Source organism: Nelumbo lutea, chromosome 2 (assembly GCF_056320005.1).
Source record: "Nelumbo lutea isolate HS-2025 chromosome 2, American lotus-T2T, whole genome shotgun sequence".
NCBI lineage: Eukaryota > Viridiplantae > Streptophyta > Magnoliopsida > Proteales > Nelumbonaceae > Nelumbo > Nelumbo lutea.
In genome coordinates this window covers 17,149,296-17,168,581 of record NC_142685.1, presented here as the reverse complement: position 1 = coordinate 17,168,581, position 19,286 = coordinate 17,149,296, and the positions used below count along the sequence as shown (strand labels likewise).

Below are 19,286 nucleotides of genomic sequence, written 5' to 3'. Positions count from 1 at the left end.
TACGATTCCCTGAATGGGCCTTACCCAAAATAATAAAAACTCAATCACTTGATTGAGTGAATTATGTTGCATGAGAATTTATTAAAATTTTCAAACCAACAATCCCTCATACCTCTTTGGAAGCCAAAGTCACAATTGTGACCCACCAAAAATAATGGAGGTGCATATGGAAACTTTATTAAGGCATAATTAAGAGATGTGCTTCAGGGAGTGAGATGGGTATTATTTTGAAGTTTGCTTGTTGACGGCCAGATTAACATTTCCTGGCTGAAAGAAGTGGAAGGAGTTGCAGGACCTTAGCAATTAAAACATCATATCGGAAAAGCAATGTGTTGTTTAGCTGACATTTTAAAATCTGTGTTCTCTTGGGTTCCTAGATCTGCCAATTCTTTTGCTGTATTCTTAGCTTGTGAAGGAGTTAGTATATTTTTTGTTTTCTACTTACTATTTTGGTGGTTTTTCTATGAACAGTGAGGGATCATCAATGTGTTTGTTCCATGTTTCTCTGTAAAGTTCAAGGAAGAACATACCTTTTGTAAATATTTACTGTACAGTTTTTATTATCAATAAAACTTTTACCATTTAACAATAAAAAAAAGAAGTGAAGCTAAAAAGCCTGAGAACATGGCTGTCCTTGTTCATTCAACAGAGGAAAATACATGAAACTTGAGGAGAATCATCTGATATGGCTGCTACATTGTAGAAAAAGCCAATCTAGGGAATCCATGTGGGAGTTGGACCTACTGTACTGCTTACTACTGGAGAAGAATAATTGTTCCTGCAGTTGTATGCTTTCGGGGCAACTGGCCCATTCTGCATGATGATTGCTCTTATAAACTTCAAATATAATTTCTGCATCCATGCAATATTATTTCAATATCTGGGTAGACTTGGTAAAGAATCCTACAGATGTAATGTAATATTGGAAATTAAGAACAGCATGAAATAGTCTTTTGGTTAGCTGATGATATGTGCATTTTTTTATTAATGTCGATGACATGTTAACTCATGTCATGTCATCCAACATTAATAAGTCTTTCTTTGATAAAAAAATGTTGATGACATGTTCATAAATGGTGCAGATTGAGCCCCATGATTATATGGCAAAACTTTTTGATGCAATAATCCGATTCAACAATATTTTGATGGACTCTGATAGGGATATATGGGCTTATATATCTTTGGGTTACTTTAAACAGGTGAGCACCTGATGGCACCCAACTCTTTTTAATGTTTAGAAAATGAAAATCTTCTTGTATTAAGTCTCAAGTGTCCTTTCATTTTCCAGATGACCAAAGATGGTGAGATTGGATCTTCAACCATGCCTCACAAAGTAAATCCCATTGACTTTGAAAACAGTGAGGGTAACCTTGGAGTGGCTAATGCTATTCTGCATCACCTCAGCACAAAGTTGCCCATATCGCGGTGGCAGGTAAATACGTAGTTTCATACATGAAGTTTTCTTGAATACTCCTTTTCACCATCCTCTTTGTTATTTCAATCCGAAGTGCATTTCAATACAGTTCTTTGGAAAGAAACTGCTTAGATAGGGACCACTTATAATTCAAGATATTCTTAAGTGGAATTTATTCTGAACGGTGGTTCATAAAAGAGTGCCACCTGGATTTTAAGTCTAACTTTTGGTTTCAAAAGAATCCCATTTCCTAGATAAGCTCTCTTTTATGAATAACTTTTTAAATAAAAATTGAAAAATTTTGTGCTGTAAGATTTTAAATTTCAAATTCAGGTTGATATGAGGCTGATATGGACTGCAAGATTCAAAACTTGGGCAATACAGAGGGTTCCCTATCGGATGAATGGTCTGGATTGGTTACAAATATCCTCCATGTGGCTGAGATAAAGTAGGTTGTGTAGGAAAAGTCTCTACTTGATCTGATTAGGAAGCCAGTTTCATCTGTGCATGTAGGTTTTCTGCTCAGGTCATCTTGTGAGCTTTCCTTAGCGACCTAAGAATCTTTCATGTGACAAATTAGTTTGTATTTCAAAAGGAGTCTCTAAAGTCCTCTTCTTATCCTCTATTTATGGAACATTTTAGCCCAAAATATCTTGCACATTTTGCAAAATAAATAGTTTTTTTTGAAGCAAGATAAATAGTTAAATTTATCCTAGAAATTAAAACTTTGAATGGGTAGTGTTAGTTGTGAAAACCATCAATACAAGTTGGATATATGGCTGAATGGACTGTAAGTTTTAATATGTTGCCAATCCAGTGGTCCCTTATCTGATGAACACTCTGGATCGGCCACAAGATCCTTCCATATGGAAGAAATAGGTTGGTGTATGTAAATTTGTGTATTATAGTTACTAAAATACCTAATGGCTTTCTTTGACATATTTTTCTTTTTCAAAAAACTCATTACATATTTACAAACAATTGCATAATAATTAATGATGATCAAAAGACACTGACAGTTTTACAGAAGAATACTAATGTGAATAGAAGATTTAACAGTCAGAGAATTTCTTGAACCGTCTGGATCTCATCAGTATTTGCAAGATTGAAAGGGGGTTTGTTTGGAATTGGGCCTACTAGAAAAGTGAAAAACCAAAGACAGCTATCAGGAGAAGCAAAAAGGTTTCAGTTTAATCTTGTGGAGTTTGGCATTGTTTGTGTAGCTGTTGTAGGGTGTTGGTGTGTCATGTTCTGGTCCAGCAGGGCTTGTCTGTTTATTGGTCTTTGTTGCTTCTTGTATTGTGGGTGGTTATTCCTTTCTTTGCTTTTTTAGAAGCTGGAGTCGGTCTTTGGAGGTGTAGTCTTGATTGTTCTTTCTCTTGGGTGATTGCTGGTCACCATCCTCCGTATCCTTCTTTTTTATTTTAATAAAATCTTATTCTTTTATTACCAAAAAAAATAATTAATCAAATTGATATCAAGAAATAATTAATTAATCTGGTTGGACATAATTGTCTAGTCAAACTGACCATCTTCGCTAGTATTTGTGAATGATAAGATCTATTATTCAATCAATCAATCTGTGTGTATGTTTCCAAAATTTTGGAGCCTTTTCAAATTTTGTTCTCCAATGATTCAATTCTACTCCAAGTCTCCAATTTCCAACTCCTACTAGCTCCTTGGCAGTTAGGTCTTGATGGAATACTGTGTTGGTTAGTAACTATATGCTCACTGATCATGCAGGGTATATTATTTTGAGAATAAGTTACCTTTGTTTGGTAATTGGCTGCAGCTTGAGAAGGTTATGATATTAAAGTGTAGATCATAAGCAGTGATTCTTGTTTGATGCTATTTACAGCGTGATCTGACTGATTCAACAGTCTTGAGGAACATGGGTATAGGATTAGGGCATTCTCTTCTTGCCTACAAAAGTGCACTACAGGGAATTGCAAAGTTACAGGTAGGCATTAAATTGCCGGTTTTGTTATTTTCTCCAAGCAGATGTATTGGTTCTAAATGCCTTTTTCTATGTCATTGTTGCTATCTTTTCTTTTCCTTTGTTTTAAAGATTTGAATAGATAGGCTTCTTTTAAGCAAGTTTCCCACTAGATAATTTGATATTCATACAATTAATTTCTGTAGCATGTGCCTTCCATGGTGTTTACATTTGGAGTTTTAATATCAAGGTTGTTTTAGAAGTTCAATGAATACAAAATGGTGTCATCATACTCAAGCTAAGCTATATGCACAGATGCCTGTTTAACTCTTATTGTCATTCCAAACAAATATGATCTCTTGCCTCTTCAAATGGGGAAGCAACTTGTTTGACTTTCATATATCATTACAAGATCTCCACAGAATGTCAATTCCTCAAGAAGTTATGTTCAAGGAATCTGCACCCATAAGTTGTTCTTCAATGTGGAAATTAGGTGATATGAAGACCATGAATGGATCAAAGTTCGACAAGACCCATATTTGTTGTGGTGCTAGAACTATTCTAATCAGCTGATTCTTGGCTTTGGTTAGATAAATAAGGAGCTACCTTAGCATCTGATAACAATTTGAACATAGTATATTTCATGGGCTGGATACCCACCTACCACTTTATGGAGGTTAGTTTAAGAATAAAACTATATCAAAGCTGTACTATTATATATAGAGGGACCATGGTTCTTGTTGAAACTGAAGAGAGGAGAGGAGAGTTGAGTGTTCTGCAATGAGGGTTCTGAGAAGAGGATTTCAAACTCACTCAAGCTGAGCATAGATGTCAATCATGCCAAGCTTGCTGGTATCATGCTGAAGTTTTGCCTTGGGAATGCCTTTGGTAAGAAAATCTGCCAACTGTCATTCAAATGTGATGAAAGGAAGACACACTTCACCCGAAGAGACCCTTTCCCTAATGAAGTGTCGATCAACTTCAATATGCTTGGTTCTATCATGTTGCACTGTGTTGTGAGCAATGTTGATGGCAGCCTGATTATCAAAGTACAACATCATTGGCTTGTCATATTCAACTCCAAGTTCTTCCATCAAAGATTTTAGCCATAATAATTCAGAAACCCCATGTGCCATGACCCTGTATTCTGCTTCAGCAGAAGACCGAGCAACAACCGATTGTTTCTTGCTTCTCCAAGAAACAACATTACCAGCTACCAAGCTGCAATACCCAGAGGTAGATCTTCTGTCATCAATGTTCCCGGCCCAGTTAGCATCGGTGTAAGCTTCAAGTTTCATATGACCATGCTTGGCAAACAGAATACCCTTTCCTGGGGAGCCCTTCAAATAACATAGGATTCTCTCTACAGCTGTTAAATGAGTGTCTCAAGGAGCATGCATGAATTGGCTAATGCAACTGACTGCATATGCAATATCTGGCCGAGTCATGCATAGATACAAAAGTTTCCCAAGAAGTCTCTGAAAGATTTCTTTGTCTTCTAACAATATCCCTTCTGAGGCTGAGAGTTTATGACTCATATCAATAGGAGTAGTAGCTGGTCTAGCACCCATCTTTTCAGTTTCAGAGAGCAAGTCAAGAACATACTTCCTTTGGGAGATAAGAATCCCATCATTGGATCGAGCCACTTCTATGCCAAGAAAGTATCTCAATTCCCCCAAATCTTTAATCTCAAACTCTGTATGGAGAAAAGATTTTAGATCATGAATTCCTGAGGCATCATTATCCGTCACTACAATATCATCTACATACACAATGAGGTATACTGCCAGAGGTCCACTCCTCTTCACAAAAAGAGTATGATCGGACTGTGTCTGCACATAACCAAAGTTAACAAGTGTTGTTCTAAATCTCTCAAACCATGCTCTAGGGGACTGTTTTAGTCCATAAAGAGATTTCTTCAGCCTGCATACCTTCCCTTTTATATCAGTTCCATACATCCCTGGAGGAAGAGACATGTAAACCTCCTCATGTAATTCACCATTCAGAAATGCATTATTCACATTCAATTGATAAAGGGGCCCGTCAAAGTGAGCAGCTAAAGATAGAAGAACCCTCACAAATGTCATCTTCGCAACAGGTGCAAAAGTCTCTAAGTAATCAACCCCATGTGTCTGTGTATAGCCTTTTGCAACCAGCCTGGCCTTGTACCTTTCAATGGTGTCATCAGCTCTGTATTTGATAGTAAAGACCCACTTGCAACCAACAGGATCCTTCCCTTTAGGCAAATCCACCACTTCCCATGTGTCATTCTTGTGTAGGGCATCTATTTCAGATTTCATAGCATCCCTCCATTCTGGAATCTTAAGAGATTCTGACACAGACCTGGGAATAGGATGAGAAGTAACATAAGAGAGATAGGCAAAATATGAAGGTGAAAGCAAACTATAAGAAAGGTGCTTGGAAATGCAGTGTGCAGTGCACTTCCGTTTTCCTTTTCTAACAACAATGGGAATATCAAGGTCAGGGAAGGATGAATCCAAAGGTGCTGAACCAGTACCTGTTGTCTCTTCTGTGACTGGAAGTGTAGGAGGCTCATGTGTTGTAGGAGAAACAACCTGCACATTTTTGGATCTTTGCCTTTGATACACCTTGGGATTGAGGATAGGACGAGGAGGTAGGGTACTGGGACAAGGAGAATGGAACGACTGATCCAACCTTGATTCATTTGAGGGAGAGGCAGACACATCAAGGGACTCAACAGGGACAGGAAGAGGAAGAGCAAACACATGTGTCAAATCCTCCCCCTGTGGACAATGTCCTTCTGGAGAGGAACCATAAAAAGGGGAAAACTCATCAAATGTGACATCCATTGAGGCATACCGATTGCCAGACTTTGGATCAAAACAGCAATAACCCTTCTGTTTGGGGGAATAACCAAGGAATATACACTTTTGGGCTTTGGGTTCAAACTTATGCATTTGACACTTAGAACATGTACATAACAGGTGCAGCCAAAGACACGAATAGGAACAGAATAAAGGTCTTAGTCTGGATGAAGAAGAGTGAAGGGAGACTTAAACCCCAAAACCCTGGATGACATGCGGTTTATAAGATAGGTAGCAGTAAGTACAACATCACCCCAAAACCTGGTAGGAACATGTGAGGCAAATAAGATACTTCTTGCAACCTCAACAATATGCCTGTTTTTCCTCTCAACAACCCCATTTTGTTCTGGGGTCCTAGCACATGAGCTTTGATGAATAACCCCCATGTCAGAAAGATAGCATGATAGGTTTTTCTCAAGGTATTCTTTTGCATTATTCGATCTGAAGATTTTAATCCTGGTATCAAATTGGGTTAGAACAAATTCATGGAATTGTTTTACAAGTCTTGGAACTTCATCACGGGATTTCATCAGGAATATCCAAGTGAATCGTGAAAAGTCATCAATAAACAGGATAAAATATTTGTAGCCACCCATGGAGGGTAAGTGGTAAGGCCCCCACACATCAGAATGCACAATATTAAAAGGAACATAAGATCTTTTATTTCTCAAAGGATACTTGCTTCTACAATGCTTTGACAATTCACAAGACTCACAATGAAGACTGGACAGACTAATTCCCTTAAACAGTTCAAGGAATAGATGACTCAAGGCCGAAAAAGACAGATGACCAAAACGACAATGACACAACATAATCCGACTAACAGACTCTGAAGAGACAGATCCAAGAGCAACATTCCCAAGATGATTAGTGCATTGTCCCGGAGTATCGAGCAGGTATATTCCATTCGCCTCATGGCCACTCCCAATCACCTTCTGAGACTCCAGATCCTGAAAAACACAGTAGGAAGGAAAAAAAGGTTACACAACAGTTTAGTGACATGGTTAAACTGCTCACAAACAACAAATTTGTATTTAGTTTAGGTACATGAAGGGCATAAGGTAGGTACAAGGAATCCGTAGCCTTGATGGTTCCCTTACCAGAGATAGGGGCAAGTGAACCATCAGCTAAAGTGATTTTATCACGTCCAGGAAGTAAGTCATATGAAACAAACAAGGTAGACAGATTGGTCATATGGTCAGAAGCACCTGAGTCAATAATCCAAGGGATCTTGAAATTACCTGAAGAGGTAGCATGATTAGCAGAAGCCCTTATACCTGAATGAGCAAATGCTGAAGTAGTAGAATTTCCTGAAGGGTCGGAAGCAGAGGTCACATCACTCAGCTGACTGATCATCTTCCCAAACTTTTCATATTCTGCTCTCATGGCTGCCAACTGTGCAGAAGCAGACATCTCTTCACTATCTGGCCCGGCAGATACATTTGCACTTCCTGATCTTTTACTATCATATTTTTTCTAAAACCGAATGGGAACAAGATTAGGATGTAACTTCCAGCACTTGTCTTTGGTGTGCTTTGGCTTCTTGCAGTACTCACATACAACTTCTTTCTTTCCTGTGCCACTAGAAGTTCCAACATTCCCTTTAGGTTTAATCCCCATATTGGCAAAGTGATCATTAATATCAGCCCCTTGAACCTGGACAGCCCTTCTGCTCTCTTCACTACTCACCAATGCATAAGCTTGTGACAAAGAGACACACTCCTTGGAAAGAATATTCTGTTTTGTGATATCATATTCCGGGTTTAGTCCAGTTAAGAACTCAAAAACCCTGTTCCTTTCAACCAATTTTCTGTAGGTCTCTGCATCATTAGTGGTGTCCCAAGTTACAGCTTCTATTAGGTCAATCTCTTGCCATAGGGATTTCAGGGTTGAGAAATATACAGCAAGAGGTTTCTCTCATTGCCTTAAATTCTTTACATCATTTCTCAATTTATATGCCCGGGCCACATTGAGTTTTTGGGAATAGGTTTCTGCAACACTGTCCCAAATTTCTTTTGCTGAATTCATCCATAGGTAGTGTTGACTGATTTGTGGCTGCATTGAGTTCACAAGCCACCCAATGACAGTGTAATTTTCTTGCATCCACTTCTCGTAGGATGGATCATCTTCTGGGGAAGCCTTCTTACTCCCGGAAATGAACCCCCACTTTCCTCTACTACATACATGAATCTTTACTCATTGTGACCATGCCAGATAATTAGTTCCATCTAGTTTTACTGTGGTCACAGTCGATAAGGAATCACTTGGAGTCCCCTGACCTAGTCCATATTCAGCACCACTTTTGTTTTCAAACTTTGAGGAGTACATCATGTAAACACTCCAAATATGATTTCAGATGACTTCTACAATAACTGAGTTCAGCCAACCACAAGGAGGCAACACACTGAGTTCAGCCTTCAAGAAGTAATCAGAAACTCTTAGGCACTGTGCACTCAGCCGAAGTACCTTTTCAAGGTTGTACACTCAGCCAAGAAGAGTAAGTACCAATCGGTATTGCTGAATAGGCCTTTTCACAAACACAGTGTGGGCAATAGAGACAACCCCACTGTCAAGGAAGAGAAAAGACCCCAAAAACAGTTCGTACAGCCCCCTAAAACAGCCGAACAAGAGTAACAATACACAACCTTGTTACAAGGATATTTCGGCAGGTTTTAACAGTCCAAGAAGAAGAGAAAAACAGCCCAGAAATTTCTGGGTTAAACCAGATTTAATGCAGTTGAAGGTAGTACAGACCAGCTAGGATTTTCGGACACTTCAACAGTTGAAGGTAATACAAAACAGAACCAGAAAACTAAGCACAACTTACAGTTCGAGCTTCAACAGTCCAAACATAGTCGAGCTTCAAAAAAGAACCAGAAAACTAAGCACAACTTACTGTTCGAGCTTCAACAGTCCAAACATAGTCGAGCTTCAAAAACAGAACCGAGTTGTTCCCCTTCCCCTTTTTTCTTCTTCTCTGATTCTTCCTGGTCACCGAACCCCTTCTCCAAGAGATTCTAGTCTTGGGCTCGTCCAATGACCTCCAAGAATCAGGTAGTACGTGACTAAGCCTCCAACCCTAGGATGTTCAAGTTCAGATATGCTCTGATACCATGTTGAAACTGAAGAGAGGAGAGGAGAGTTGAGTGTTCTGCAATGAGGGTTCTAAGAAGAGGATTTCGAACTCACTCTATCTCAGCCCTCTAACACTGTTTTATTAGATATATTTGAGTAATTACAAGGAGGCCCTTAGTTGGGCAAGAATTTACAAAGAACTTAAAAAAGCTTAATATTGATAGGATGGGCCCAAAATAACAAGAAGAATAAACAACCTATGGGCCATTCGGCCCATCTTCTCTACAGTTCTCTTCTGGTTGTTGGTCTCCTAGAAGTCAAGACCACCAAGTTGGAATATACTATTGAGCAAGAGCAAGTGATAGACAAGAGGAGAGAAGAGAGGGAGAGAGGAGAGGGGAGCCGAGAGGACTGAAAGCCCCTATTGAACTTAGGGGGCGAAAGAATGATCTATTATTATTTATACTAGTATAGTCGAACAGTAATCAAAGAGGAAATTACATTAGTACCCTTATGGTACTAAACCTGAATACATAAACATAAACGACTGACAACACTCCCCCTCAAGTTGGAGCATAGATATCAATCATGCCCAACTTGTCACAAAGATCATGATGTCTGGAAAGGTTTAAACCCTTTGTAAAGATGTCTGCAAGCTGGTTCTCAGAAGTGACATAGGGGGTACACACTTCGCCTGTGATAACTTTCTCTCTGATAAAATGCTTGTCAACTTCGATGTGTTTTGTTCTATCATGTAGCACCGGATTGGCAGCAATGCTTATAGCTGCTTAGTTATCACAAAATAGAGTTATAGGTTTGGTCACTGGAAAACCCAACTCCCCCAACAAATTCTTTCTCCACATGCCTTCAGCAACCCCGTGGGCCATAGCACGATATTCAGCTTCAGCACTGGATCTAGCTACCACATTTTGCTTTTTACTTCTCCATGTAACAAGGTTCCCTCCTATGAAGGTGCAGTAGCCACTAGTAGACTTTCTGTCACTTTGGGATCCAGCCCAATTTGCATCTGTATAAACTTCAACTTTCAAATGTCCATGCTTTTGAAATAACAAATCAGTACCCGGATACTTCAAATATCGGAGGATTCTCTCTGCTGCTTCAAGATGAGAACACCTAGGAGCATGCATGAATTGACTGAGGACACCAACAACATATGCAATGTCTGGGCGAGTCATAGAAAGGTATAACAATCTCCCTACAAGTCTCTGAAACTGTTTCACATCTTTGAGTGATTCACCACAGTTGTCACCTAATTTATGGTTGGGGTCGATGGGAGAGTCAACTGGCTTCACCCCCATTTTTCCAGTGTCCTGAAGTAAATCTAAGACGTATTTCCTTTGAGAAATGAAGATACCCTTCTTTGATCGGGCAACTTCAATTCCAATGAAGTATCTGGCAGGTCCTAGATCCTTCACTTCAAACTGAGTTGCAAGGAAAAGTTTCAATTTCTGAATTTCATCCTCCCAATCACCAGTAACAATTATGTCATCCACATAAACAATTAGAGCAGCAATTTTACCTTTTCCTTTTTTCACGAACAGTGTGTGATCTGACTGACATTACCTGTATCCTTTCTGTTGAACTACCACATGGAATCTACTGAACCAAGCTCTTGGTGATTGTTTCAGCCCGTATAAGGACTTCTTCAACTTGCACACTTTCTGTTCATTTCCTTGGGCTAGAAACCCAGGAGGTTGAATCATGTACACTTCCTCTTCAAGGTCACCATTCAAGAATGCATTCTTGATGTCCAGTTGGTGTAAAACCCAATCCAGATTGACTGCAAGAGAGAAAAGGACTCTAATGGAATTCATCTTGGCAACGGGGGCAAAAGTTTCAGCATAATCAACTCCATACACTTGAGTAAATCCCTTTGCCACTAAGCGAGCTTTATACCTTTCCACTGTTCCATCTGCCTTATGTTTGACTGTGAACACCCATTTACATCCAACTGGAACCTTTCCCTTGGAAAGATCAACAAGTTCCCATGTGCCATTTTTGTGAAGGGCATTAACTTCTTCCCTCGTGGCATTTGTCCATTCAGGAACTGAAAGAGCTTCTGCCACATTCTTAGGGATAGGGACACTGTCAATAGAGGTAAGGAAGGCACGGAATGAGGGTGAAATGTTCTCATAGGAGACAAAGTTGGAAATGGGATGTTTTGTGGTGCACAATCTGACCCCCTTCCTGTGAGCAATAGGACGGTCAAGATCATTAGCAGTAGAGGAATCATTTTCAATAGGTTCAAGGACACCATTGGGAGCTAAAATACCTGAGTGAGTATGATCCTCTCTCGAGGAGTCTGGTGGCACAGGAGGTACAACTTCCGGATTCTCTACAGCTCTTGGATTTGGTTGGCCTTTGCGACGGCGAGAAAAAACACGAAAAGGTGGAGGGTCAGGGAGAGAGGGAAGCTGAACTAGTTTCTCCTCATGTCTACACTCCCCCTGAGGAGAAACAGGATAGAAATGCTCATCTTCAAAGAAAAAAACATCCAAGGAGACATAGAATTTACGAGAAACAGGATCAAAAACACGATAGCCCTTTTGAGTGAAGGAGTAACCAAGAAATATGCAAGGTATAGCACGAGAGTCCAATTTCCCACGGGTGGGAGACAAATTTTGGACAAAACACCGACAACCAAAGACACGAGGAGGAATGGAAAGAAGGGGAGCCTTAGGAAAGAGAAGTTGATGTGGGGCTTTGTACTCTAACCGACAAGAGGGCATACGGTTTATAAGGTAAGTGGAACAAAGAACAGTTTCAAGCCAAAACCGTTTGGGAACATTCATATGAAGTAGTAAACCTCGAGCCACTTCAAGGAGATGTCGGTTCTTCCGCTTGGCCACACCATTTTGTTGTGGTGTGCGGGCACAAGAGCTACAGTGAAGAGAACCATGCGAAGCAAAAAATTCTGTGAGGTCACTATGAAAAAATTCTTTTGCATTATCTGATTGGAAAATTTGGATTTCAGTTTGAAATTGAGTGAAGACCATCCGCTGGAAATCTTGAATGATTTTTGGTACTTATTCCCTGGTTCGCATCGGATATACCCATGTAAATCTAGAATAATCATCAATGAGGGTAATGAAATACTTGTAGCCACTCTCAGATGGTAAAGTAACAGGGCCCCACACATCAGAATGAACAATGTGAAATGGAGATTCAGATTTACTATGTCTTTGAAGAAAATGAGTTCTACAATGTTTACTCAACTGACACGTTTGACAAGAAAAGTCAGAGACAGACATTGACTTAAATAGATATGGGAATACAACTTTCAAAGACTCAAAAGACAAATGACCAAAATGACAATGCCATAAATAGACTTTTTTCTTACAGGACTGACTCATAGACTCTGTAACATGAAGACCAACCTTATTCTCCAGCATGTAAAGTCCATCAGCCATACGACCCCTACCAATCGTCCTCCCCGAGGCCAGATCCTGAATCAAACAATGAGAAGGGAAAAAAGTCACTGAGCAATTTAAGGAATTAGTAACACTACTAACAGAGAACAAATTAATGGGAAAGTTTGGAACATGAAGAACATCAGAGAGGGTAAGGCCAAGAGGAAGAGAGAGGGTTCCTTGACCAGCTATGGAAGAGTATGATCCATCGGCTAGTCTCACCTTGTCTCTTCTAGAAAGAGGGTGATAGGTTTGAAAGTAAGAGGACGTACCAGTCATATGTTTAGATGCTCTAGAATCAATGATCCATGGAGAGTCATGGGTGTGAGAAGCAACGTGGAAAGCAATGGCAGGGTTACCTGACGTAGATGCAAATGAGGTTGAGGGAGGAGTATCCATCTGACGAATTGCTCTACCATAGAGCTCTAAATGGTCACGGAAGGAATTCATAATGTCCTCCCTCAGGTCAGGTCCAGTGAGATGTGTCTGAGTCACTGTAGAAATGGTAGGTTGATGCTCCCGAGTAGCCATGTTGGCCATGTGATGTTTCTTGTATTTTGCTGCCCGTACTTCTTATTCACCTCTAAACTTTGCTTCTTAGTCAGATCTTAAGCCCATTTTGGTTTCCCATGAAGATCCCAACAGGTATCTTTGGTGTGTCGGGGTTTCTGGCAATGAGCGCACCACAATTTTTCCTTATCTTCTGTTTTTTTCTGGAGATCTCCTTTTCGGGAAGAAGATCCCCCACCAGTAAATACACCCCCTTTTGCAACTAACACAACAACATCCCCACCAGGGTTGTTCATCAAATTTCTCCTGCTTTCTTCAGATTGTACAAGAGCATAGACTTCCTGAACAGAAGGGAGATCCTTAGAGCTAAGAATCTGAACTCTGATAGATTCATACATAGGATTCAGACCATGTAAGAATGCAAACACCCATTGCTGGGAGACAATCTGTTTGTACTTCTTAGTATCCTCATCACATTTCCAATCCACACTCTGGTAGTGATCCAACTCCTTCCAGGCAGATGTTAAGTCAGAGTAATAGACCGATAAACACCTCTCCCCCTGTCTACAAGTAGAAGATGTTGCCTTCAGTTGATAAATTTTGGCATAGTGTCTCAATTCTGAATATGTAGACTTTGCTTGTTCCCAGATTTCATTCGCAGTTTCAGCCCACATGAAATTCTTCCTGATTTGAGGCTGCATGGAAACTAAGATCCAGGACATAACAATACTGTTCTCTTGATTCCATCTATCATATTCAGCACTCCCGGAGGATGGTTCTTTTATCCTCCCATTAATGTAGCCTATCTTCCCTCTTGCAGTGATGTATAACTTGATCCCTCTTGGCCATTCTAGGTAATTTAATCCATCAAGAGGAACAACAGTCATAGGGAAGGATAGGTCACCACCCCCACTCATTCCATTCAGCATCGTGGAGATTCCAGATGTGGCTGAATCTTCACTATTCATGATTTCAGGTTTAAGAACACACAACACCCAAGGCACACTGCCTCACAGAGCTGTTACAGAAAAGGAATCTTATGTCCTTCAGTCCACAAAAGAAGAAGCACTTGCTATTTCAGCATACAACTAGGTACTTCTGACCTGCTGTTTCACAGAGAGCCAAGAACAAGCACTGTTGCTGCAGCACTTGGACTAGTCTGTATGACCTACAATTTTTGTAGGAATCCAATGAACAAACATACAAACACTGCAATGCAGTACATAACCAGGTCTGTATGACCTACGGTTTTACAGTTTTCATACAACTCCTCAGTAGAAGAGAAACACAAGGTGATAGTTCACCATACACCTAATCGGCTGACACCAACTTCAGGGTAGCCGAACAGTCACTGAGATCAATAATGTAGCCGAATAGCAAGAACAGTCAAGGAAAAAACTTCAGTCCATCAACAATGTAACCGAATAGTAGTGACACACCAGAGGAGAACACCACATCCGAAATTTAGGGCATCAACAGTCCATCGAAGGGTGCAAGAAGAAAGAACAACAAAAAACAGTTTCAGTTGAATACCAGGGCACCCGAACAGCAGATGGACAGTACCTTCTTGAACTCCAGCCTCTTTGCAAACCAGAACCTCCTCTTCGTACAACATGTGACAGCCTCTCTACAGCCGAGCAATCAATGAAAACAGCATATGGGCTGGAATACGAAAAGACTCTATACCAGAACTCTTTTCTGCGCTAGGAAGCTGAACAGTCAGGCCGGCACCTTCTTCCTTCTTGAAGTCGAGCATCAGGGATACAGCTTCTAGGAGATGAAGAGGCAATCTACTCGGCATTGAAGAATGACCTCAACTAATTTGTTTTCAGGCCTGGACGAACTTGCTCTGATATCATGTTGAGCAAGAGCAAGTGATAGACAATAGGAGAGAAGAGAGGGAGATAGGAGAGGGGAGCCGAGAGGACTGAAAGACCCTATTGAACTTAGGGGGCGAAAGAATGATCTATTATTATTTATACTAGTACAGCCGAACAGTAATCAAAGAGGAAATTACATCAGTACCCTTATGGTACTAAACCTGAATACATAAACATAAACGACTGACAACATATACCATTGCTGGTAGTGGACATGCAATTTGGAACAAATGGTAAACAGTTACCTTGCAGATGCGACAAATTCCTCATCCTTGGGATGATCAGCAGCTGTTCAGTTAACCAATGGTTTAAGCAATGCTTTCTATGGTCATAAAGGCTAAAAATGTGCTCCATATGCTGGTAGAGGACATGCAATTTGGAACAAATGCATGATACATATCATATAAAAATTACATTAGATGCATATGTATTTACTGATCTTGTGATCTCTACCAAGGAGTTGTCTTGGGTAACTTCCTGTTGGTAGGAATGTAGGTAAGTTTGAGTCATCATCAGGGCACATACATTCTAAGTAAGCTGATGTATGAGTATGTCTCCTAGGCAATGAAGTAAGCTGAAATCCAAAAACTAACATGACTAAAAAGAACGCAATGAAAACCTGCAAAGGTTAAACATTGTGTTGCAGCAAAATCAGAATAAAAGGGTGGGGGTTCCAATTTTGGCCTCGGTCATTTGTCTCGGTTTACCTCGAGACCTAAAGATGAAAAATTGCTCAAATCAGAATTGGTTTAAAAAAAATTCCTACTAGGTAGCATCCTGATCTTCCATATTGCATGCTTAAACAAAGCACATATGCTTAGCAGAGTAGATCACGATATCTCATTTGAACACTCCAAAGATGATCTATCTATTCTAATAGCAAAGCCCAACTCTAGTTATTGCGTTGTATAGTTGTCCAAGTTTCCAGTTTGAGACTTGTTTAGTAATTACATCCAAAATGGGATATTTTTTTTATTGATTGGTAAATCATTAGTTTATTACTTGAGAGAAAAAAATGCTTAGGGCCCTTTTGGCGCGTCTTTTTGAGAAGATCTTCTTATAGCTCTGACAGTCAAAAAACGCATTGAGCTTTTGACATAAGATCTGGGCAGCCCGAAGACAGTCTGGCAGATGTGCGTCTGCTCGTGTCTTTCTGCACGAGATTAAAACGCGAAAGATGCGGGAAGCTTCATTTGAAGCTTCCCGAAATCAGCCTAAAATGGGCTTCTCGCGTCTTTTCGGTGCACCGTCTTTTGGCGGCTAGATCTTTCGTGAGCCAAACAGGAGTAGACCAAAAATTGGTCTTCCCAGCTTGTAAACATCCGAAAGAGCGCGTGGAAAGACGCGCCAAACGGGCCCTTAATGTACATTAGGAAGTGCTAAGCACCCCAAGCATTTCTGTTGAGTTTTGGGCTGATATAACATGTTTTTTATTTACATAGCATAGTTAGGGAGTTATTGGGCCTTAGGCCCATTAGTCTATGTTTTAAGTTAAGAGTGTTTTTAAGTTCTCACAAGTAGCCGACTTACTAAGGGCATACTTGTCTTTGTACTCTCTTTTATTTATGAGTATATAATCTAATGAAAGGGGCGGCCAGACCAAAATTTCTGAGCTTCTCCCATTCTTTTCTATCTCTCATCTCTCTCTTTCTTAGCTGAAACCTTTTCTCCTCTTTCTTTTCTTCTTTCTTTTACAGTTTTTATATCAAAACAGGTTGTCCAAACCTTTCTACTTGGTATCAGAGCAAGTTTAAACATTTCTTGAGCTGCACCATCATGCGGCCCTAGATCGGTCGACTGCATGATAAGGTAAAGGGCTGGTTGAAGACTTCAGGTAAGTCCATTTTTTGGATTTTTTGGTGGAATTGCAATCCCTTGTAGCTGGTCTAGGGTTTTACACCAAAATCAGGAAGAACTGGAAAAAGGGGAAGAGTCTTGTTTTAGTAGGACTCTTCAATTTTGACCTAGGAAGTGGCGCTCTAGTTTTCTAGGGTTCTTTGAGGTTTTCTGAAGGGGGCGGTTCAAGTCCCAGCCTTTTTGGAGGTCTTTGGAGGGAGCGACAACCTCTTCTCTCTCTTTTCCCACTCCAACAGAAAAAATGAATCTTTGGAAAGAGGGGCTTCTGGGGTTCCAAGAGGGCGTTTGAGGTTTCTAAAGGAGATAAATACCTTCTTTTTTCATCTCAAATTGATTTCCTAACCTAATATGAGAGTTATGGAGGGCTGTGTAGTTGAAAACAAATTTTCAGGAGAAATGAGATCCGGGAAAGGAGGTGCTAGAGACCTCTTCGGGGCCGGAACCGTCACTACAATCAAGTTGGATGGTACAAACTACTTAGAATGGTCACAATAGGCAAAGATGGCTATTGGTGCTCATGGGAAATTGGCGTATGCCATCGGTGAGGAAAAGAAACTTGAAACTAACCATTCCCGATGGGTATATGAGAACTACATGGTGATGACTTGGTTGTGTAATTCCATGTTGCGCCATATAAGAAAGAACTTTTTATGGGCTAACATAGCTAAGGAGATTTGGGATGGAGTTAGCAGAAACCTATTCATAGAATGAAAATGTTGCTAGAGCTACAGTTGAGAAACCAAGTGCTTGCTAGTAGGCAGGGAGATAAGTCTATTGCTATTTATTTTTCAGCCCTAAAAACCTTATGGCAGGAGATAGATCATTTGGAGACTATGGTTTGGGAAAGTAGCAAAGATGCAACAACTTATCAGAAGCTAGTACAAAAGAATAGGGTCTTTGAGTTTTTAGTTGGACTTAACTAGGAATGGCAACGGGGCGTGATGGGGACGGGGAGACTCTCTCCATTCCCGTCCCCGCGAAAATCCCCATCCCCATCCTAGTCCCCGTCCCCATCCCCGCTAACGAGGACAAGGTTATCCCTATCCCCATCCCCACGGGGATCCCCATTCCCCATAATTTTTTATAATGCTAATAATTTTTGTTTTTTTATTTTATTTAAAAAATAAAAATAAAACAATTAAAATTTACAATCTATTAAAAAAGATTCAAACATATTCAACCATATTTTTAAAACATTAATATATAGACGTATGTATACATACATACATATATACATATATACATATATATTAGTAGGGATTCCACGGGCGGGGATCGGGGTTCCCGCAGGGCGGGGAGTGCTCTCCCTGTCCCCGCTAACGGGGATGAAAATTTCCCCATCCCCATCCCTACGGGGGGGAAATCATCCCCATCCTCGCCCCATTTAGGGCGGATCCCCATGGGGATCGGGAAAATGGGGAAAATTGCCATCCCTAGACTTAACCCTGAGTATGATATTGCACGACAACATATTCTTTCCCAAGACACTGTAACTCTTTCTCAGGCATATGCCTTTGTGTCTAGAGAGGAGAGTAGGAGAAATATGATGATGAGGAACGCAGGCCTTGAGCAATCAGCTATGGTTAGCACAGTGAATCCTAAGCCGAGTGGGGATAAGGGTGGAAATGAATCGAGGAAGGAGGAGGACAAAAGGGATCTAATCTGTGACTATTGTAAGAAACCCAAACATACCAGAGATACCTACTTGAAGCTTTACCCACACCTTGTACTGAGCCGACTCAGAAATAAGAAGGGAAATGTGAATATGGTAGTGAGTGGTGATTTATCAGGGCCACCTACTACAACTTCTCTAGAATTTGTTGCGACAGCTGCAGTGAGGGCCGAATTGGAGAGATATGGATAGTTCCTGAATCAAAAGGATACAACCAGTTCCAACTCAATATCAGGTGGATAGCAAAGTGCAGGTGGATCAGGAGGTAGTCATTCTACCTCGTTTGCACATACAGGTAGTTCACATGCCACTACAAATTATGTATCCACTATAAGGGGGGATCTCCCTGGATTATAGACTCAGGAGCCTCATAACATATGACCAACATTTCTACCATTTTTACCTCATACCACCTCTGCTATGGTAGAGATACAGTTTCCACAGCTGCTAGATCACATGTTCCCATTGCTGGGAAAGGGTCTGTCAGGACAAATGATACCATTACCCTACATTTTCTCCTTCATGTTCCTAGACTGAGCACTAATCTTTTATCTGTTAGTAGCTAGACAAAGAATTTGGACTGTTATGTGATTTTTTTTTCTCCTGGTCATTGTTTTTTTCAGGATTTGGAATCAAAGAGGGCGATCTGGAGTGGTCGTGAGGTG

At 40.4% G+C, this 19,286-nt stretch overlaps 1 protein-coding gene across 1 annotated transcript in view; it reads left to right on the top strand.

The window, feature by feature from the left end:
• The window catches only part of LOC148868885 (uncharacterized), a 74,330-nt gene that overhangs the window by 41,334 nt on the left and 13,710 nt on the right, over positions 1-19,286 (top strand). The window contains exons 6-8 of the mRNA XM_088971347.1: positions 1,083-1,199; positions 1,289-1,432; positions 3,273-3,374. Coding sequence (XP_088827473.1) covers positions 1,083-1,199; positions 1,289-1,432; positions 3,273-3,374 — 363 coding nt within the window. The remainder of the gene's footprint in view (positions 1-1,082; positions 1,200-1,288; positions 1,433-3,272; positions 3,375-19,286) is intronic.